This window comes from Centruroides vittatus, unplaced genomic scaffold (assembly GCF_030686945.1).
Source record: "Centruroides vittatus isolate TY-2023 unplaced genomic scaffold, ASM3068694v2 contig_874, whole genome shotgun sequence".
Lineage (NCBI taxonomy): Eukaryota > Metazoa > Arthropoda > Arachnida > Scorpiones > Buthidae > Centruroides > Centruroides vittatus.
This window is the reverse complement of record NW_027122566.1, coordinates 93,290-118,140: the sequence shown is the minus strand read 5'-3', so window position 1 is coordinate 118,140 and position 24,851 is coordinate 93,290. Positions and strand designations below refer to the sequence as shown.

General features: G+C 25.4%; 1 protein-coding gene across 1 annotated transcript in view; it reads left to right on the top strand.

Moving 5' to 3' along the window:
* LanB1 (laminin subunit beta-1) overlaps window positions 1-24,851 on the top strand; it is an 80,057-nt gene that overhangs the window by 3,938 nt on the left and 51,268 nt on the right. The window contains exons 2-11 of the mRNA XM_067279435.1: window positions 7,799-7,864; window positions 13,078-13,327; window positions 15,670-15,844; window positions 17,392-17,520; window positions 17,732-17,998; window positions 18,979-19,099; window positions 21,172-21,360; window positions 22,062-22,241; window positions 22,335-22,444; window positions 24,433-24,648. Of these exons, the coding sequence (XP_067135536.1) occupies window positions 7,799-7,864; window positions 13,078-13,327; window positions 15,670-15,844; window positions 17,392-17,520; window positions 17,732-17,998; window positions 18,979-19,099; window positions 21,172-21,360; window positions 22,062-22,241; window positions 22,335-22,444; window positions 24,433-24,648 (1,703 nt within the window). The remainder of the gene's footprint in view (window positions 1-7,798; window positions 7,865-13,077; window positions 13,328-15,669; window positions 15,845-17,391; window positions 17,521-17,731; window positions 17,999-18,978; window positions 19,100-21,171; window positions 21,361-22,061; window positions 22,242-22,334; window positions 22,445-24,432; window positions 24,649-24,851) is intronic.

Genomic DNA, 24,851 nt, shown 5'->3' with positions numbered 1-24,851 from the left:
CTTATTCTAGGACTCTTCCTTTTGTGCTTTTAATATTCTTAACATTAATGTTTCTTTAATAACATTATTAATATTGAAATAACAGTTTGAAATATAATAAATAAAAAGTTTTTAAAAAATTTGCAAGAACATTTTTTACAATAATTCTATGCCTTAGTAAAGTAAATAATATTTAGTGGTATGATGTGTTTTGATATACAGGATGGCTGATTAACTTGATGGTTTTTAAAGATACCCATGACTGAAATTGTAGGGGTGGAGAGAGTAAATTGAGCACACATGCCATTTAACTCAAAGCCATTTAGTAACTATTGAAATTTGTATAAAATAATAAAAATGCATTTTGTTTTATGAGAAACCTTAATGAGTTATAGGAACAACTTTTACAGTGCTGAGGTTATTATTTGGCATGGTGTACTTTTGGAATGATTGGTCCTTATTTCTTTGAAAACGAAGAAGGCAGGACTGACACAGTAAATTCAGCTCACTGCATCAAAATGCTTCACAACTTTCTTGAACTGGGCTTGTGCCAATTTGATATTGAATACCAGCATCTGTGGATTAAACAGGATCAGGCAATGACTGACACTAGAAACAATTCAAGAACTGTGGCAGTAATTCTTCCTGAAATGTTGCAGAAAGTCATGCAAAGTTTAAAGAACAGTTGTAAGAGTGTGTAGACATAGACAACGATAGATGCTATCTCACGAACACAGTATTCAAAAAGTAATTATTTTTGAATCTTATGTTAAATGCTTTCAGGTTAAGTGCAGGATGATGATTAATTTAGTGTAATTACATAACTTGTAAGTTATTTTAATTTAAAAACCTTCAGGTTAATTTGCCACACCCTATATAAAGAATGATTAATAATTGAACAAAGCTGATATATCAGTTATAAGAGAGAACTTGATTTTGTTTATTGAACAGTTTTATTTAATGAAGCCATAATATGCTTTTATGTTATGAATAGAGAAATTTTTATTAGAGATAAAATGTTATAAAAATTTATTGTGCAAAATAATGTTAATAATAATAATTGCTAATTAAATGTGAATTTCTGTGAAAAATGAGAGTTTCAAACTGAATTTTACTTCAACACTTATCAACACACCTTCATTTTTCAGCAACAAAAATGGCTTTTTATTATCAAACACTGAATGTTTTGAGCACTAATTTTCGAAAGTACCTAACGATGGGCATTGAAAGTGTCCAAAAAGTTTAGTGTTTGTTACATTTCTGCACAAGTAAGAGTATGCTTTTATATGTAAAAATAATTTGTTTTTTGCATTTTTGAAACATACAGTATGCCTTTAAGATCATTCTTGTTTGCATGTCAAATTGTTTTGGCTTTTAAGAGCACTGAACTGCTACATCAGTGTAAATGTACTGATGCAGTAACTATAAAATGACATCTCTGTGGTAATGATTATTTAAAAAAAAGCTCCTGATACCATAAAAGTTTTTAAAAAATAGTATATTTTATGTGATTTGTGAAATATAGTGCTAATCTATAAGAAAATACCCATATACTTGTATTTTAGAGCATGCTCTTATATGTTCATAAATATGGTAATAAAAAGGACTTTTTTGCCAGAAAATTGTTGATGTATTTTGAATTTTTGTGTAATTCACAGATGTTATTTATTCATTTTTTAATTTAAACTGAGAAATTTTAGCATAGAAGATTTTCTATGCTAAAATTACTCATTCAAAATTACTCAAAATATAGTTTTAGATATTTAAATGATTTAGTTTACTGAAAGTTTACATAACTTCAGTAAACTAAATCATTTAAATATCTAAAACTACATTTTGATTATTTACAAAAAAAATACTGTTTTATTTATAAAGTACATATTTAGTATGCATGTCATAAATGAACTATTTATGTACAAAATGAGTGCATAATTTAGTTACAGTTGCATTATTTTTCTTAATTCAATAATTAAAATGAATTTAAAAATTATAAGGAGAAACTTTTCTGGACTTAAGACAAAGGAAAAATAATATTTAGTCAATTGACATTTTCATTTTTAAGGAACATAAACTTTTCTATTCTAAAATTAATTTTAATTATAAAACTTTGATGTTTTCTGTAATTTTTTTGACAAAATATTGCTTATTAAAATTAGTATTAACAGATAATTTCTTTCTGCTTTCAGTTTATGACTTTTATATTTATGATGCGAAGTAAAGGAATAATCAGTAATGAACATGATGCTTGTTACTAATTCATATTAAATAAAGTGAAAAATATGCAAATACCCTCTGTTTTTTCATTCTATTCTGTATGATTTATTTTTATCATTAGTATCATTTTTTATGTACAGTTATAATAGTTAAAACATAACTAACACATTATAATTAAGAAAACCTCATAGACTTATAATTACAAAATACAGAGATATCTAATAAGATGCAATTTATACTGATGATACAGTGACGTGTTACCCTATGGGCAAAAAGGGCAATTGCTTGGGTCCCCGCCAACAGGGGACCCCAAACCAATCTTTTATAAGAAAATAGTTTCTCCAAAAAAATTCCCTCAAAGAAAAATGTCTGACGTCAACACTGTATAGTACATGGCCCCAATTCAAATTTGCCTGTGCCTCACAAAGCTATAACATGCTGTTGTGGTGATGATAAAAATGGATAGGATGGAGTTAAAATAAGTATTCATTACTGTTTTCGAATTTTTGTTGTAATTGTTAACTTGCTTCCTAATTAAATCTAAATTAAAATTATCTCAGAACTATTGCATTATTTTTCAAGTTTATATTTTAAAAAACTATTTGCGTTATCTTTAAAAAATTATCTGAAATACATTTATGGCAATAAGTAAATATATTTTTAAATATTTGCTAATAATAATTATGCACATAATATTTATTTACATTAATATTTTATAGAAGCAGAAATGATATCAAACTGTCAACTGAATTTGAATACGTCTTTAATATTAATACAATATTTACAAATAAATTTTATATTTCATTTTTTCTATATTCAAAATTAGGCTACTTAATTAAATATTGAAACACATTAATTTAATAAATCTAGTTTTTTTTCTTGATATATCTGCATGCAAATTTTTTTTTATGTTCAAAAGTATATATTAATATTACAAAAAGTTGATATGATTTTTATTTTTCTGTACAACAAAAATTTTCTATTAAGATTAATATTTTCATTTAAATAATGGAGTGTTCCCGATGACCATTTTCCGAGTACAACTACCCTCAGGTAATGAGCCTATAATTAACAAGGTACGATAGATGTGCCTTACAAGGGCTATCAGATGCACCAGGAAGAACGTATATTCTACGATAGCAAAAATTGTGAAGGTAGAGAACGAGTTATTCCAGCGAGATCTGGATGAATTTTCATTTAATTAAATAATTTTAAATATAAGCCTATATAGAAAAAAATATAAAATTTATTAAACAATTTACTTCTAAAATAAAGTACTAGCTGAAATTTCAAATGATTGCATCAAACATTTCATACTATATATAGCAAAATTTTAAAATTGTTATATCATTTAAATATGTAGAAGTATATGAGTCAGCAATTTAAATATATTATTGATATATATATTTTTAAATACTCAACAGATTAGAGCTAAAACTTTTTAAAGTTTATTACCCTATAATAATTATTAATTATATATATATATTTATTTATTTACAATTATAAATGACAACAAATTTTTAAATATTCTTTATATATTTTTATTAAATTATAATTTATAAAGTAGATCAGCTAAAAGCTTGCATAATAATAATAATTTTTGATAAATAAAAGAATAAAAGAGAAATTGATGTCTGCAAATATTTTTATTATTTTTGAAACTTTTGCTTGTGTTTTATATTATTTTATCTATATTTAATTATAAATATTAAATAAAAACAATGAAATTAAAACTGAAAATCAATTCCAGATCAAAACAGAAACTTAAATATCAGTTTTAATTTTAAAACTTAATTTTGTAAAGTACACATTGTATTTTTTTAGTATGGAGTTTATTATTTTTTTTAATGAAAATAGAGCAAAAAATGCAATATTTTTACCATTCTTAAAATTATAAAAAATAATAGTTTTGACAAAAGTAATAATGAAAATACAAACATTTGTAATAGTAATAAAAAACTGAAGATTAAAACTATTATTAAAAAAACTTAATTGCTTTAGTTATAAGATAAAGCACTTTTATATTTGGAAGACAAAAAAATAACGTGATATATCTAAATGAGTGGTATAACAAAGAGATATATTGTATTATATTGAAGACAATAAATTTAATGTAATTTCATACAGAACATTGATATCAAGATCTTGCTATCAAAATGTATAAAAAAAATTTTTTAACACGAAAAATCATGCATATTTCAAAGATAAGAAAGTTTTGTTTCTATGCTTAATAATGTGATTCACACATTTATTGATGATGTTTTGTCAAAATTGTTAAAAGAGATGAAAAATTGGTGATATTTTTGTTTTTATTATTTAAAAAATTTGAAATTTAAGTTTGAAAACAAAATAAAATTGAGTCTAAGACTATTTTAAATACTTACAAGTTGGTATTCTTCATTTTGTCAATTTGTTTGAGTAACTCATAGATCCATCAATGGCTTTTGTAAAAGCCATTGATGGATCTATGAGTTATTTATTGCATTATTTTGGTGAGAAAAACTGTTTTATTTTAAATTTCATTCAATATGTTTGGTTGAGAAGACAAAATATAATATTTATTTATAATAATATGTCCTAATCTTCTTAAATATCAATATGACAAATATTCAAAACAATTAAAATTTAAGGCTCTACTGATCATCCACAAAGTTTCATATTTATAAAAAGGGCTATTTCTCAGTAGAACATGCTGGTATGCTATATGGTAGATAGCTTCAGTGGCCAATACATGATACTGAGAATTGCTTAGTGAAAGCAATTCTATATACTGTGTTCATTCACCAGTGGTAATTTTTTTTAGAAAAAGAGCACTGTTTACAAGAAAACAATAACTTAAAAGAATAGTTTCATCAACTAAAAAACTACATCATTAAATTTTTTTAAATTGAAACTAACAAAAAATATTTTTTGTCATGTGCATTAAGGCAACACTCTTGCACTAAAGTTGGCTCACATCATCACTCCTAACACTTTTTATTTGAAGTGGGAATGAAATGGTATATATTAACAGTTTCAATTTAATATCTTGTGATGAATAAGAACTGGAAGACAATTGAAACTATCATTTTAATATCACAAAAAAAATGTTTGCAATACAGTAAACCCCCTATAACATGGTAGATACGTTCCGTGTTATATGAATCTGTGTTGTACAAGTCACTTAAATACATGAGCCAATCACAGCCAGGCACGTGTGCAGTTTAGGGGCTACAGCTGTTTGAAAGGTTTTCTTTCATAAAATTAACCGATTCTAGACTAATTTGACTCAACATTTCCAAAACACATATAATTTTTTAGGAATAATCCATATAAACTATGCTATAAACAAAAAATTGTAGGATTATTTACCGAATGTGCACCATTCGACGACGCCATTGCTTAAGCTTTTTTTGTCGCGGAGCGGCTCATCGAGTGGCGGGCACGTGTTTCCTGATCAGCGAATTTTTTGCAGAAAAATAACTTAACTTTGGAGACATCATTAATAAAAATATAATTTTATGGCCATTGAAATAATAAAGTGTTTTTTAGTAGGTCCAGTGCTCGTTTAAACTCAACGGTTTGTACAATATCCGCTATTGGTCCAGATTCGACCAATCCTGTCGCGACATGAGCAGGCGATGATGTTTTACCATGTTATAAGAGTCTCTTTTAGCATGTTATACGAATACGATTGCAATTTTTTCGCCGTGTTATACAAATCCGTGTTATATGAACCCATGTTATAGGGAGGTCTACTGTAATGATATGAATTAACATTAGATTTGAAAAATTGATGCAGCTAATGATGATTCAATCTTCCAAAAGTAGCACATCAATCTTTCAATATATGTTTGTAAATAAGAAAAATCTGTCTGGATGGTCTTTAATATATCAATCTAATAGAACTACCAGTAATTTTGTTATAAATTTATTATTTGAGACATCAAGCAATAATTTTGTAATTCTGTTAGTTTCAATTAGTTTTACTGACTACTGTACAATTTGAAATATCTCAACAACAATAAAAAGTTATCTCAATATGCTTTGTAAGTTTTATTCTAAAATTTACTAGAAAGAAAATTTTTTTATATATATTGACATATGGCAAAATGTTTATTGAAATATTGCACTCAGCAATATTTTTAGTGTATTTAATACAATAAGTGACATGTATAAATAATTATAATAATCAATTTGAGCTTAAATTGCTATTAATGTAATTTTTTCATTTTGTTACCGTAGAATTATTTAGTGAATAATATGAGTATTTTGTAAAACTTAAATCAAATATTAAATTAAGATCATTGTTGTGATTATTTAATAATACAGATTTTTCAAAACATCTGAGAAATAGCTACTATTATCATTCATTTATATAAAACCTGTCTATCTGGCAAAAACAGGTTTTATAGAGTATTGAATTTAAAATAGAAGTTCATTCATTCAGTATATATTAATTATTTGAATTATTATACATGAATGTTCAATTCTGAGATGGCTATTCAGATAGCCAAAAACATTTGATGAATAAAAAATTATTGCTGGAACAGGCTAGAACTCTTTAGATAAATTATTATAGCTGTATTTAATGTTTGAATTGTTTAATAAGTTACATGTATGTAATTGACTTTAGTAGTTCTGATAAATTTTATTCTGATCTTGTCTAAATCACTATTTTACATAAATTAATTTGGTAACAAAAAATTTGTTTTGTTTGAAATCAAGATACAGTTTTAATAAAATAATGTTTTATATTGTTTTGCCATTTCTCATACTGTAATAATTGAATGAAATAAAATGTACATAAAATGAAATTTATTTTAATAAATTTCATTTAATGTACAAATTATTCACCCAATAGTTCAGTATTATATAAGTATAATACATTTCATTTTTTGTAATGCACTGTTTTACCATAATTTGATTATATATGTTTTTGTTTAATTGTTATATGATAAATACAAATAAATATAAATTTTAAATTTGGATTGATGTTATTGCTGCTTCATTTTATAGTGTATCTTATCTTAGTTTATAGTATTCTTTATAATGTATCTCCTAAATTGATATTTTATGTAAAAAAAATGAATGGAATGATTTATATTGCTGTTTCAGAGCTAATCCCATTTACAAATACTTTTACAATCCTGATTGTTGAGACTTTTTTAAAAATCCTCATTTCATACTTTTTTTGCAGTCTTCATCTGTTAATCAAAAATTCTGAAATATGTTTTTTTTTTTTTATAATTTTCTTTTGCTATTATAGTAATGTGTAAAAATATTAAAATTAATAAATCTCAATGAAGAGAGAGATCAAGAAATAGCAATAGTTTTAAATAAAATTAAATATCAGACAAGTATAATTAACTTAGTTGTATCTAATATAGGTTAGTAGAAACATAAATTTTCTAGTAGTAGAAAGTTTGTTTTATTCTTTCTTTATTTTGTTTTTGAAATCATATTTAAGTATCAAAATAATAGAATACACTGTATTATATATTTAAGGTAGAGAAATAAATATTTTATAAAATACCCAAAATTTGACTAATAGATTTTAAAAGTAATAATAATAAATTTATTTTCATATTTAAAATTATATTTGTTTTTATGTTTATTTTTTTAGAAAATAACTGCCAACATATTCGTCACGGAAAAAAAGATGCACGTCTCAAAGAAGAGAAGTATAAAGGTGAATTTGTATAAAAACAAATAATTTTAAATACATCATTGAATTTTTATATTAATATAATAATTTGTAATAAGTTTTCTAATTAATCTAATCATAATTATCAAAATTTAATTATTTTCATAGAAAATTTTATTTAACATTTACTGTTAAGCATATCATCATCTGTTGAAAGTTTAACCATAATTAATTAGTTCAGTCATAATTTGCTGAATTTCAATGATTTTTTTTAGCAATTAGGCTACCTAATTAATTTTGAACTATTACATTTTTACTTAATTAACCTTTGAAAATTCAAAATATTCAATAACTGCTAAAAAACTAACAAAGCTCAGTTAATGTAAATTATATGCTCAAGCTTAAACTTGTTTTCTATTATTATAGAATAAAATGACTAATTGTTACTTTGGGAGCCTTCATAGCATTAAGAATAGCAGATGAAGGACACTTAGAACAGATAAAATCTGTATAAAGAGTTTTGCCCATATCTTTTTGCAGTCAAAAATTATAAAAATAAATGTATAAAATTTCATTTTTATTTATAAGCAATACTTTTCAGGATAAGGTTTCTTTCCTACCTAATAACAAACTGTACTACTTGTTAATAAAAGTTTATATTTCAATAAGCATGTTTTTCAGACTTTCATTCTATATAATGTCCTTGATATGACATACTATACAGAAACAATTTCATATTGAAATATATACAAGCTTTTCCTGCTTAACATCAGTAATTTGTTTTTTCAAATCAGATGCTCTGCAGAAAAATGTTAACCAGGGGGCCTATTTCCCGTTATTTTAAATACGAAAAAGTATAATGTATTACAATGTCAACCCAAAACCTTCAACTAATTTCCAAAAACAACTAAAACACAATACAATGGTTAAAAATAAGTTACAAACTATCATATTAGAATATAAAATGTTTAATAGATCATTTTCTGATTACCAAACCTTAATATAGTTGCTAATAAATAGTTTTTTTTGTATGCAGTAACATATATAGTCTGCATGCTGTACTACAAGTACCATGTTAACAATACAGCATGGCAAATAATACACAGTAATAAAGCGATACCTTGTAAATTTTTGTTTGCATTATTTAAAAATAAAAAAGTAAGGAATAAATTGCAACACATTCTTAACAGTATCTCAGCCAAATAAGTTGAAGAATTGATTGACTATTCTTAGCAGTGTCACAAAAGTGTTTAGGCTTTCTGCTATAGGAAGTGTTTATATGTTATGATGCTTATTCAAGTGCCGTATATATATTCAATATGCATATTCTATTTCTTGACACCTTTATCTGCATATGATTCTAACATTCTAATCAGTTGCATTTGGAATGTAATTTGACTATTTTCCACATATTTTTATGTTAAAGATATAATGGAGTTTTTGGAACACAAATGTAAATTTTTCTTATACAAATACACCACTAAATTTTCAGCACCCTTGGTTCCAAAGCCTTTCTGGATTAGCCATTTTTCCTGACCAATCATGGTCATGTATCAATATTATAATAATTCATCAATGTACCTCTAACCCACTAATTTTACATTTCTCATGTGTCTAAAGTATACCATGGAGTGAAAGAAACTTAATTTAAATGAATATTAAATGTAAATTAAATAAACAAATAAATGAGTACAGGTACTTGCATATTAATACATCAACACTCTCTTCTTTATATCATAAACAGTTGATGAACCAATTCCATATAGTGTATTTTACGGACTATAAGACGCACCTTAATTTTTAAGCAATTTTAAAAAAAAAAATACCTATAAGACGCACCTGAATTTTGGAGGCAATTTTTCGAAGAAAAAAGTGCGTCTTATAGTCCGTAAAATACGGTATGTGATACAGCTTATGCACCAATACACTATGGTCCATTTTTTTCAATAGTTTCACTTTATCTTGGATCAATATTAATTGGTGTTTGTTTGACATCACCACTGACACTCTCGTCTCTTTTAGAAGTCATAACTGTGGTTAAATTTAAGCAATACACTCAAACCTGTTTTTGTGCGGTCTTTTTTTGTGCGATTTTTTATACGTGCAATGTGTTTTGTGCAATTATTTTTGTGCAGTATACCAATTTGATTGAAATTCATATATCGCACACAAAAAATCACACAAAACAAATCGCACAAATAAAAAATCGCACAAAAATAGACCGCACAAAAACAGGTTTGAGTGTATAAACTAAGAATATCACAAAATTGCAATTATCACCACTAATAAGTGCATTATACATAATGTAAATAAGCATTCTGTACATGCAACATTATCTGTGGCCACCCAATAAACTAGTCTGGTAGCCATAGAAATTTCAAGTTCCTTCTTGTAATATTGTCTGGATTAAAGGTGGTGCTGGACCATCATTTGCCAGAAATTTCACATTGTCTCTTGCAGTTAATGCAATTGGCCAGTGTAAGATTGACTTGGCCATTTTCTCATTTGTAACTAAACAATCACAAACAAAACCTTTTTAACAGTAATTGAACTTAAATGTAGTTTCCGAATGTTTTCGGCCTTTACCAAGGCCTGCCTTAGGTGTTTAACTAAACTGACTTCCAAAAATTAGAACGTTAGAACGATGATGCTCGACTTTAAACTTTGAATGTATCAAATTCATGCGGTTGATTGACTTCGTTTGAATTTCTCATACAGGTACTTCTATGCATGTGCCACTGTCTCACAGTCTTTAAAGTGAATAGTTTTCTTTCAAGTTGGCTTTATAAATTTCCCAAGACTCCAGGCTACGAATGTGGTCTATTTGAAAGGCTTGCTTAATTAGTCTGGTGTTCTGGAGGTCAGCATGTACTTCTGGGCCGGAGGCATACGTGGACAGGGTGTGGTATGCAGTATGCATGTTGTTTGGAAGGTCATATTGATATTCATGTACCCTTTTACATATTGAACGAATAGTTGAGCCAATATATACTAAGTCTCTTTGGAATCTATCATCCCTAAGAGGAATAGAGTACACTCCTGGTGCTCTGCTTTGATCTATTTTATCTTTTGTATTGTGTAGCAGCTTGTATATTGTACTGGATCTCCTGTACATGATTTCTGTGCTTGTCAGATCTGCAATATCTTTGTATATGGAGTTCAAATGTTGATTGAACTGAACAATGGTGCACCTGGAGCCTGTGATGCGTTATTGGCCTCTGTTAGAAGTAGACTGGGAGTTGGTTGGCATAGATGCTGGCTAAAGGGCTAAACTACGTACCATGCTTCTTCTGTAGCCGTGTTCAACTGTTATGTTTTAGCTCCAGTAGAGTGTCATGCCTATTGGTGTGATGCATGAAGGCCCATGTGATTAGGGCACAGAATGCGGCGATTTTATATGAAAAGGGGTCCGGCGAGTTTGCGGGGATGAATAGTGGTACGTGGCCTGGTTTGTATTAAACACTCATTCCACCCTGCCCCTATTGAGATTCATGCTGACATCTAAGAAATGAGTGTTATAGTAACTAATTTGATGAAGCTTAAGGGTGAGACCTTAAGAGTTGTTGTTCATGCATGTTAAAAACTCATCAACGTTTGGCTCAGTTTTCCATAGGATAAACAGGTCATCCACGTATCTTTTGTAAATGACGATGTTTGCTGGAAGTACCTGTATGAGAAATTCAAACAAAGTCAATCAACCGCATGAATTTGATACATTCAAAGTTTAAGGTTGAGCATCATCGTTCTAACGTTCTAATTTTTGGGAGTCAGTTTAGTTAAACACCTGAGGCGGGCCTTAGTGAAGGCCGAAAACATTCAGAAACTACATTTAAGTTCAATTACTGGTTAAAATGGTTTTGTTTGTGATTGTTTATTTACTTACCCCAGTAAGTTTGAGAATAAGACTGTTATTACTCATTTGTAACATTTGTGACAAAGTTGTTCTTCAATGATCTAACCATATTTTTTAATTTGTATAAACCTTGGAGAAAAAACATTATATTGAGAGAGATGTGTGTTCTTTGAAGTTTAGGATCTAAAAGATGTTATATCAGAAAACCTTAAATGAGATGTTAAACAGAGGATGCTTGTATGTAACAATTAATGATGAATGAAGCTGTATGATAAGACATTACAGCAAATAGATTTGCCATATTAATCACATACTCCGTGGTGTGTAGATAATGAAAACAAACAAAAACAAACGTTTTCAAACTCCTTCCAAGTTCTTCATCAGGTTTTTTAATTATTCCTTGATGGTTCTTCGTTTTGGAATAAAATTCAAACAAGAGTTTGAATATAAATTAGAAAAAATTATTAAAGCCATGTCGCACCTGCGCAAAGAGTCGCCCTACCAGGACTCAACGAATGGCTAAACCATGTTGTCAATCAACTCAGTTTAGCTGTTGATTGACAACACAGCTAAACCAAGTTGTCAAACCAGAGTACGTGATTAACTATATCCTGGTATGATTGTGGTTGTTTGCCACATTAATTATATATATTTATGATTTTACATAGATAGTAACAAATGTTTCAGAAATGATAAAAATATACATCAATATTAAATAGAGAATTTAATTATATTTATTATTTTGTATTATTTTAAATACAGATGATAACAACAACATATACAAGTAATTAATACAAATAATTTATTAATATAACTTTGTCATTTTAATTTTAAGCATAATTTCTTTTATAACAATGATTTGACCTTTAATTTCAAATTAATACATTTTTTATTTTAAGAAATTAAAATAATTTTATATAAAATTGATTAGTTAAATCAAAATAATAATAACTTAATTAGGATATCTGCATTAAAATGTTTGGTATAACTCTTTAAAGGCAAGATTGGCAAAATTGCATTAATCTGTTTGAGATGAAATTTGCCAAATGCAAAGTTGTTCGACTGGTTTTGTTTCACAAATTTCTCACCACTAAAGGCTAACCTGATGAGTAAAAAAAATCTTACATCCAGATATATAGGAAGAAGACATTTTCAGAGTTCAAAGAGTTAAAACATTAACTGATATTTGTATAATCTGAAGATAAGTTTGCTAAAGATCTATTAATTAAATATTAACAATAAATAAAATTTAAAAAAAATGCTTTTTATATTTCTGTTTTAAAGAAATTTTAAAATATTTCATGTTAAAAATATATATATATATATATATTTTTTTTTTGCATATTTTTTAAATTTCTAAATTATATAGACTTTTATATTAATAAATAAATATTAATATTTATAGGTATATATAATCAAATTTCCTCCTCACCACATGCTTGTGAAGAATCTAGTTGTTATCCAGCTACTGGGAATCTGTTGATTGGAAGAGAAGATAAGCTTCGAGCAACGTCAACATGTGGTCTAACAGAGATTAAAAGATATTGTATAGTGAGTCACCTACAAGAGAAAAAGAAATGTTTCTATTGTGATTCTCGACCTCACCAGAAAAATAATACAAAGTTATATCATGGTATAGAAAATATTGTATCAAGGTATAAAAAAATTATTATTTTAGAACATATAAAATAATAATATAAATTAAATATTAAAATAAAATGATACAACTGATATAAATGATAGAAGTGAAGTATCAATTTATTAAGTAATTTATATTATTTGTATAAATTGCTTAATAGAGATAATGATTTTTTTTTTTTAAATAAATAATTTTTGAAACTATTAAAAAATTTTATTATTTTATTTAATAATTTTTTAAAAATAAATAATGAAAGTATTTTAATTTTGATTCTTGTATTTCTTTATGTTAAATTTTTCATGAAATTGGTAACATTACACTAATTTATTGCAAAAAAAAAAATAAATGTTATCATTTCTAAGATTTTGATATTTAGAACTGCTAAGATGAGATCAGTTTTATTTTAAGCTGATTATTGTCAATAATCAAGCTTATATATGTCAATAAAATATCATATAGAGCTACAGAAAGCTGTTTATTATATACAGGATATTTTTAGAAAAGTTTGCTACCAAATTAGAGAAAGATACAATTAAAAATATATTTATTAGGAATAAATCAAGAATTACATGAGTAAAATCTTAATATTTATATTTAAGTTTAAAATACTTTAATCAACTATACATAGCAAATAATTTCATTATTCAGATTGCACTTATTAAAACATTATCGTTAATTATTATAACAAAATTAATTATATTAAACATTAATTATAATAAAATTATTATAAATGATAATGCCTCAATAGAAATTAAAGAAAATATTTGATTAAAAAAGATGATAATAATATTTTAAACCCTTTATCATTCAATGGATATAAAGAAAAAGGTATGTTTCAGTTAAATTTAAATTCTTTTTTAACGTTATTTGTAATAGAATAAGAATTTTTGGTATTTATTGAAATCTTAACTTAAATGGATGCTTTTGGTTATTTTACATGGCCATCTTTATATATTCTGGAACAGAATTGTTTAAATACATACCGAAGATAGCTATTTAAAACGTTTGATCAATTTAAATTTATATGCTGGATTTTAAGATGTTTTACTTTGATTATTTTGATTTTATTTCATCCAGTTTACTTGTTTTTCTTATTATTTATGAAATAAAATATAAATTAAATAAAACTAAATACCATTATTTAAATTAGCATTCAGAAGAATATTACTACTTTTGATTATATATTTAGAATTTAAAAATAAGTTTTTAAATTTTTCTGTAAAGTTTAGATTCAAGTTTGTTTGTTTATTTTTATTTATTACTTCATCATATTCTGAATTTCTGTTATCTTATAAATGTGTATTATTCTATTCGTTAACAGTCGATAATTTTTAATTCATTTTTTGTTTCAAATAAAATGGATATAAAAGAAAAATATTAATTATATTAAGGAAAGTAGTAATTTTTAACTTTTAAAATTGGAGAAACTGTTAACTGAATGTATAAATAATCAGTATAGAAATATATATATAAATAAAATAAACTTTTATTTTTTGGAATGCATTTTTACATTATTTTAGTCATGAATTGAGTTAATTAAATTAAATTAATTGACTCTGATCAATATTAATCAATAGATCAATTAATATTGTTAAAAAGTTAATTCTTTTTAATTTCATTTTAAAAATAGTAATTTTAAATTATAAATTTCATATCTAAATTTTAATAAAACTGAAGTAATTAAATAATTTCTAATAAGAATATTAAAAAGAGATTATTCAAGAAATTTGTTATAGTTATAGTTTAGAAAAATTTTGAATAAAGAACAGTTTAGGTAATGCATAGGATTCACACAGAAAGAATCATTGACAGATATTAAATACTATCAAACCTCTAATAATGGCTCCTGACAATGGCTCTTCTAAACAGAGGACATTTTTTCAGAAACTTTTGTATGTCTTCTTGTTTTTAAAAATAAATAAGTAATAATAATCTTCAAACAATGGCCATTTTATGCTCTCCTCACTGGCTGTTGTTCAGAGGTTTGACTGTGTTTATAAACTACTTATATTGAAGTAATGAATTTTTATTTCCAAACAGTTTACACTGATTTTTATTTATCTTCAAAATTTTATTAAAAAATTTGGCTTTTAAAACAAATTGAAGTCAGTTCTTCTAGATTTTATGGATGTAAATGAATCAAAATTGGTTTGAAAAATATTCTGACATAAAAATGTATTAGTTCTATATAAATAATTTATGAATATTTGATTATTCTTCAATAATTAGTATGGGTATATTTTTTATCTTTAAGTAACAATTTTCTAATATAAAGTAAAAATATTTTTATTTAATTTCTGTTGAATATATAATAGATTGACAAATTTTGTAAAAATAATATATTTTTTTAATTTATAGAATTGGAAAAAAGAGGAAAACTTGGTGGCAATCTGAAAATGGTGTTGAAAATGTGGCAATTCAATTGGATTTGGAAGCAGAATTTCATTTTACTCACTTAATTATAACTTTTAAGACTTTCCGTCCTGCAGCCATGTTAATAGAACGTTCTCATGATTTTGGTAATTCTTGGAAGGTTAGAATATTAATAATATTATTATTAATATTTAAAATTTAACTTTCAAATAAATTTTGATTATAAATAAATAATTTTAATTTCAACAAAAAATTTATATGCAGTGTCATATCTAATACATTAGCATTTCAATTGACTAATGGCAATTTTTTGTCTCTTATACAAATTATATGTAATTTTAATCACTAATGTATGGGGAAGATCATCATTCACTGTAATTTTACATTATTAATAATTGTTTGACTTATTTAGCGTATAGATATTTTAATATTGAAAATTGGATAAATAAAAAGAATATATTAGTCACATTTATAGTATAGTATATATATGTAATTAGTTAAAGCCAAACGATTGTCAGATTAAATCAGGCTACACTACTGCTGCTATTAATAATTAAATATTGAGTAATTTAGAGATAGACATTAGATGCCATATCTTATTAAATTTAATTATGATTATAATTATAATTAAATTAATATTAATACATTTAATAATAATTATTAAATTTAATAAGAAATGGCACCTAATGCCTACCTCTAGTTCCAAATTACTGAGTTGAAGATGTGCCCGCAGTGCTAAAAAAATAAATAACACAATGAGACTTCAAGTAAAATCATATTTCAGCTAAATTATGAGCACAATCGTGAACAGCAGCATCAATTTCAATAAAATAAACGTTTCATTAAAAAAACTAATTACAATAAAAAAAATACCTGGAACTCTTTTGATCGGCTTCTTCATATATTTCTCGAGAAACAATCTCAGTTTTTTGTTATTTAATTTTTCAAGCGGAATAGCTGCACTGGTGAATGCTTCAACTATTTCTTTATCAAAATCGCTTCCATTTTCAAACAACAGTGTTTGTGACGGTAGCGTGTTATGTTTCTTGTGTTTTGCACTGTTGAGATGTTCTGAAAGTCGTTTAAGTGTATCATGTTCATAGTTGACGTGTGTAGAGCACTTAACACAGAGAATTGTTTTTCTGGTATGGCAAAATATATTGCCACCTAATTCCTTAATCACAGAAACAATTTTAAACTCAATTGACTGTTTTCTAGACATTTTTGCATGAAGCACATGGGAAACTGATGATTTTGCCACCTATTGCCAAATTTGCCAGTTAGGGTGAAAATCGTTGATTTTTGCCAAAAAAACTTAGTCATATTGAGACTGGATTTTTAAATTATACTAATTGAAAGATGCTCATTCCATGTGAATATAGCTGAGAAATTTGCCAAAAGCAAAAATTTTCGGCTCTAGTTATAATTCACTTGATTAAAATGTGTTATGTAATTTCTCAGGTAATTTATGAACAAATGATAGTTCATTTGATTATAAATTATGAAATTTAATTTCTCTTTTTTGCAAACTTACAACAAGATTTTAATGAAAAGTTATTGTATTCATTGTGATGCATTATTCATTTGGTTATTTGCGTTTTTATTTTAATAATTCTTTAAAAAAATTACAATGATTAATTTTTAAGTAATTTATTATGTTGTAATGTTTTCTTTTATATATTTCATTATTCTATTCAATCATATTAGGTTTATCAGTATTATGCATATGACTGTGCAGAGTCTTTTCCTGGAGTGCCATTTGGACCTCGTCAGCATATAAATGATGTTGTGTGTGATTCTCATTATTCAAGTGTCGAACCTTCTACTGACGGAGAGGTTTGTATAATAAAAAATTTATTTAAAAATAAAACAATTGGGTATAAATATTCTGTAAACAGTTCAATGACTAATTACTGGACAATGCAGTTAAAAATTACTAAATAAGATTTTTTTAAATAGACAGTTTCCTATTTCAGTTGAATTAATATACTGCATATATTTATATTAATTTATAAACAATTACAACATCTTATATTTTTTCCCATAGGTCATATTCAGAGTACTTCCACCTAACATTCCCGTTGTTGATCCATATAGCATTTCTGTTCAGAATCTTTTAAAAATGACAAATCTTAGGATAAACTTTACAAAGCTACATACACTAGGAGATAACCTTCTAGATTCAAGAGAAGAAATCAAAGAAAAGTATTATTATTCAATATATGATATGATTGTTAGAGGAAGTTGTTCTTGTTATGGACATGCAAGTAGATGTATTGCAGATGAAACTGATCAGTTGCCTCGTACAGATATGGTAATTTAGTTAATTAATACTAAAAAGTTTTAATTAATTACAGTAGAACCTGTGCAAAACAGAACCTGAATAAAATGGAAACCTGTCTAAACAGAAAGAAATATTTGGTACCATGTGATTCTAGTTTACACAGATTTTACTATATTAGTTAATTAAAAATTTAATTATATTATTATAAAAATAGTACATAATACTTTGTAAATTCTATCTGTATTACTCCAATTAATAAATAATTGTCAAAAATTTCTTTCTTAAATAAACATACAATTATTTTTACAAACTACCATTAATTTATGTTTTCAAAATGAATTATTTATCATGTTTTTTAATATGTGTAAAATATAACCTGTATTTTTTTTCAAAGCTTTCTATGGTATTACAATTTGAAAGATAAAGGTTTTCTAACTAGTTTAATAAAGTATCTATCTCATCTTACTTTTAAGTTAATAGTAATGTGTTTCAATAGCCAAATATCATAATTATATAAATAGTAATTATTTTTTTAATTTGAGAATTATTTTGTTAAATTTAATGAAAGATAATGATAAAACTATTACAACTCTGAATAAGTTAAGAATAAGGCAGCCAAGAAAATATATATGAAGTTAGTAAATAATAATTTACAATAAAATAATTTATGACAACAGATAAAATGCTGATTACAATATAAACTAAACTTAGAATTATCTGATTATTATATAATTATAAAAATATAATAATTTATATAAATAACTTGTTACAATTTGGTAACCAAACAAACAGCCAAATTTATATCAATATTAATAATACCTGTAATCTTAATAAAGCTTGTTATGAATTCAGGTGTTCATTTGGTTACTATCAGTAAAATATTTTTATAAATAAATTTTTATTAAAATGTAACTTAAATTTGCATAAAATTAATCAAAAACTTTAAATATTTAATTCCAATAAAAAGTCTTTTAATTAAATTGTCTGTGTGGATTTTTTTAAATTTTTAGGTTTATGGGATGTGTGAATGTACACACAATACTAAAGGATCAAACTGTGAAGAATGTGAAGACCTTTACAATGATCAAAAATGGCAACCAGCAATTGGGAGACAAACAAATGCTTGTAAAAGTAAGTATTGAATTTGTTTAATAATTCAGTTTTTATGTTGAGTTTTGCAATAATTTGTAATTATATAATGCTAAGAGTTTCCTGAGAAAAAAATAAACATTTTATTAATGTTAGTATAACATGAAAACAGAATTTTAGAAATATAAGATTATCATTAGTAAACAATAAAGTAATTAAGATTTAATATTAACTTTAAGAAAACTTCTAACAATACGGATGATGTTTTCTTTTGTGTAATTGCATATATGGGGTATTTGGCATATTCTAAATGATATACAGGAAAACTCATTATTTTGGTTTCAATTAATGTGGTCTTTGAGTTATTGCTGATACTACTTTGATATTAAAATCCTGATTATTGCTCCAAAAATTCAAGTTATTGAGGTTTTTTCACACCAAATGAAAGTTTTCTTTTAATCATTTTTTGGATCAAAATATGAAATGTTGGATTCTATTTTTAACAATTTTACAGTGTGATATGTTTTGACATTCAATTTAATTTGTTTTTTTACTTAATACTTGTAGAACCTGTTGTGGGCTTGGCTGAATCCACTATAGATGTATAAAAAGACAAGGTTTTCTTAATGCCCACAGGGTGGAAAGAGTTAAGAGAAAGAATGCTCTAAAATTAAAAAACTGCTCACACAACGACTTAGATAACTAAGTTGCAATGACAGACTTTTTCATTAACATAAATGGAAATTTTCCAGAAGAATAACCTTTTCTAAGACTAATAATCTTAAGTTCCATTTTATGTAGTCTGTTCTAAATAGGAGACCAAGATCAATTCATTTAAAACACTTTAATCACACTTGTTATAGTAGCAATGCATTTTAGAATTGAAAACATTTTTGATTTTATATTTTAATTGTTAATGTCAGCTGTATACATTGTTTGTAGCCTTGAGGGGATGATTTTTTCAATCCTGAAATGCATTGCTACTATAACAAGTATGATTAAAGCATTTTGAACAAATTGATCTTTGTCTCCTGATTAAAACAGATTACATAAGATGGAACCTAGGTTACTAGTCTTAGAGGAGGTTATTCTTCTGGAATATATATGTTAAAAAAATATACATTAAACATACATTTAAAAAAAATGCTTTCCAGTAAAGAATGCAATAAATGTTACATTTGTTAAAATTCTGTTTTTGAAAGTGAATAAAAACACTTGAGAACATTAGATCAAATTGATATAACCTTGTCTTGCATTGTACATAAAGTTTTTTTTGGTATCAACAAAACTGATTTGATATTATTATTATTTGATAAATATTTGAGAACTGTGCTGAATGACTGCATTTATTCCATATTCTTTGAATCTTTTTGAGAAATCTAAAATCTTGCTCTGAAATATCAAATATTTCATTATGATTAGTAAATTGTATTATATGATCATACTTCCTGAAGAAGATAGTAAAAACAGATGTTTAATATCGGCTGTAAATATTTTATCAAAGTCTTTGTTCTTAAAATAAAATTCACCAATTTTATGTAGGCCTTGCACATAAGTGAGAAATCATACTGAAAAAAATCTATTCAAAGAAGGTCTTAGACAGAAAATGCTAGTTATAGATTTCTCACTTATGTGTAAGGCCTACATAAGGTTGGTGAATTTTATTTTGATTTATGCCTTGTTATTAGATTAATTTATTAGAATAGTCAGGTTTTTGTTCTTACTAAATATTTCTGTTTGATCTACCCCATGCAAGACTTTTTATGACAAATTAATTTAATTCTCTTTTATGCTGGTTTTCAAAAGGCTTTTTTGATATTACTTAGAAGGAGAATCTTAAAATTACAAAAGTAAGGCAGAAGTTGAATTGAATACTTCAGATGTGAAATGACTCTTCACTTGCTTGTATTTTTTTCATTATAAACTTCAAAAGAAGAAAAGAACAGAACAATAATAAAACTTATATGATATTCTAATAAAATATTTAAAAAATTTGTAAGAAAAAAATTACAGCAATAACTTTAATATCAAGGTATCATTAGGATTAGCCTGCCAATGATATAGAAACAGAATAAATAAATATGTTAAATATATCGTCATTTTGTATATTTCAGAATGTAATTGTCATGGACATGCTACTAAATGCCATTTCGATGCAGCTGTTTTTGAAGCAACTGGTAGACTAAGTGGTGGAGTTTGTGATGATTGTCAACATAATACTATGGGTAGACTTTGTGAGCAGTGTAAACCATTTTTCTTTCAAGATCCTGGACGTGATCTGACTGATCCAAATATTTGTCAACGTAGGTAGAAATTTTTACATTTATTTTACAAGCGATTGAATTTCATTAACTTCAGATTATATTTTATCAGTTAAAATTTTATACATTTGAACTTTCCTGACTACTTGGTACCTGAAAAATACTTAAAACAAAGTGCCTAATTCAGAAACCAAAACTTTTATTTATTAAGAGAAAAACACTTTTGTTCTTTTAAGAACAGCTTAGGCTCTATATATTACAATAAATTCAAATTAGTTCTGTTCTTAAAGAATGAAAATGTTTATCTTAGTAAATAAAAGTTTTGATTCCTTAGTTTTAAGTATTTTATATATTTGTTTCTTTACTTGAAATAAGAAATATTTAAAATTTGGTAATAAATATACCATGAAACTTTTATAATTTTATAATAGGTTGGGAGTTTAACCATTCTGTAATGCTTTAGGACTCTGCTTCTTGAAATGTTTTCAAGAAAAATGGAATTCAAATTTAGAGAAATTCATTTTTAATTTAAATTCAGAGTGTTTCTAATTATTAAATTTATTGTAAGACGACTATCTACATCTAGCCAAGTTGCTGTACATCTAATTATTAAATTATCATTAAGTATAGCTCAGTAAATAATCTGGAGAATTGTTTGACAATGCTAATTTAATTGGGTTGTTGTATATATTATTCTAAAATATTTAAATGGGTTTAGAATTTATTAAATAATTTTTTTTTAGCTTGTGACTGTGATCCCCGAGGTTCATTAGACGATGGTATTTGTGATTCTCATTCTGATCCATTGCTTGGACTTACAGCTGGTAGTTGTCACTGTAAGAATAATGTTGAAGGTTGGAGATGTGATCACTGCAAAAATGGATTTTGGAATTTTCAAGCTGAAAATCCAGATGGTTGTGAGGGTAAAGTAGGAAGATAGATAAATGATTGTAACAAATAAATATTTTATTTAATCTTTACATTATGTTTGATATAAAAAATTTCTTTTAATAAAGCTTGTACTTGTGATACTCTTGGAACTATTGACAATCAAGGATGTAATGTCTATACTGGTGAATGTGTTTGCAAACGTAATGTTGTAGGAAGAGATTGTAATCAATGTCTAGTAAGTTTTAAGAAAGCTAATTTTAAACTTTATAATTCTATAAATTTTATATTAAGTATATAAAAATTCTTTGAATAGAATCATATTTTAATACATTTTTTAAATAAATAATAATTTAATTAAAATTATTTTATTAAATCTAGCAGTGATTTGTTTTGTAAGTTAAAATAAACAATTTGAAATGGATAAACTTTATTAAACTTATATTTTTTATCGGATCTATTTTTTAAATTAAAAATACTCTCAGCAAGAAAATTTTACATGACAAATGTTTTTAGCTAAACTTACAAAATATGTTTTGCTTAAATATAAAAATTTTTGGAACTATTTTTTATTTAAACAATAGATTCATTAGAAGATATAAGTTTAACAGAGTTTTATCTATTTCAGCAAATCTGCAGAAACAATACTTATTTGAAATATTATTGATACACTTTCAATTTATTTTTTTATAATTTTTATAATTAAGAATTTTTGACAGAAAAAATTAATTTCAGAATATGGTATATTATCACATAGTAAGTATACGCTTACCATGTAAAAACATCATTCATTCAACAGAATCATTCAAAAAGACACAAAATTTAACTGATCTGAATTTGTAATTCATGTGACATCATACAGTCAAATCTCTCTATAGCAATATTTAGCAGAACAAGAAAAACAATCTTATTATAGACAGATTTATCAGTGTAATGAAAGTTTAAAAAAAATACCTCCTTCCTCATTTAACACTGTCAGACTGCAAATAGGATAATTTCTACAGTTAAACAATGTTAGAACAGAAAAACATATTTTTCTGTTTTGTTAGCCTCCTATAGTACAAGATTGAAATGATTTACATACAGTATATGTTAAAAATCAAATTCAGTCAAAACCATAATTTTCCTAGTCAAAAATGAACTAAGTAAATCTAAAGTAATTCTAAAATATAATTTCTTAAGGAGAATACTTTATTTAATTATTTTAATAAGTGTAATTTTTAACACTAAGACATTCCTGTGCATTTTTAAAGAGAACTTTATGTTACATTAAATTAAATACCAAAAACTACCACTAAGATACCAAAAACAATCTAAATCTGGCAACTATACTGTTGTCTGTATTGACTTCTATTTATCAAAATTAATTAAAATTTATATTATTATTGCTGTAGAGAAAGTACAGTAAGAACAGATTTATTGCAGAAGAGGATATTGTTCATTTATGAGATGTTTTACATTAAGCTAATATGAATTGCATAGAGAACTACTGATAATCACTGTAATGAGATTTGACTGTATAGGTAGGTTTAGTTGGGTAATGTAACAAATATTAATTAAAACCATATCTTTATATAATCAAAATTTACAGTTTCATTTTTAAATTATAAAATAATTTTTTTTTATTCAGTTATTTATTCTTATATTTTCATTCATTGAAATTATAATTTTATAATTTCAATGAATATTAATAGTTTTACGTTTCTATTCAGTAAGAAGAATTTATTAGATGTTATAGTAAATTATTTCTATAAGAAATTTTTAAGGATGAAATAAAATTATAATAAGTTTAAAGCATAAGACTGTTTATAGTTTCATTAGAGCTGAATTATCATCGGAATTAATAAAGTTTGATACCAGATTACATAAGTAACACATTAAACAACTGTCTTTTGGCATTAAAGCTTTTATATAAGCATAAAATATATATACAAATACTTTTGATGGTGCATTATCATCTCTGTTGGGCAAAATTTTTGTATAATGGCTTACCAAATTTTTGAAACAAATTTTATGTCATTTGTTAGCGATTTGTATTTCTTTACATTTAATTGAAATTACGTTTGTTATATATAAATAATATATATATATTATCCATGTGAGAAGGAAAAATTTTAAGAATTAAGAAAACACAAGTTTGAAATTGTTTTTTAATTTGTTTATCATGTGCATATATATAATATACATATTATTCATGTTATATAGTAACATATAATATTTAATTAGCCAGAATATTGGGGATTGAGTGCTGATGAAGATGGCTGCAAAGCTTGTGATTGTGATCCTGGTGGCTCATACGAAAGCAATTGTGATGTGAAAACAGGTCAATGTAGATGCAGGTTTCATGTCATGGGAAGACGATGTGATCAACCAGAAGCAGGATATTTCGTTCCTGATTTAGACTATCTAGTGTATGAAGCTGAACTTGGAAAAGGCAGCTCTGTGAGTGTTAATATATTTTAGAAAGTTACTAATTAATTTCAATTAATGATTTAAAGCTTTTAAATTGATTTTTATTTAAATTAGTTTTAGTTGTTGTCAAATTTTTTAAACTAATAGTCACTATTTATGAGAGCCAAATTTTTGATTATCATCAATTTTAAACTTACTTTATATTCAGTATTGAAATTGAATAACAAATAGAT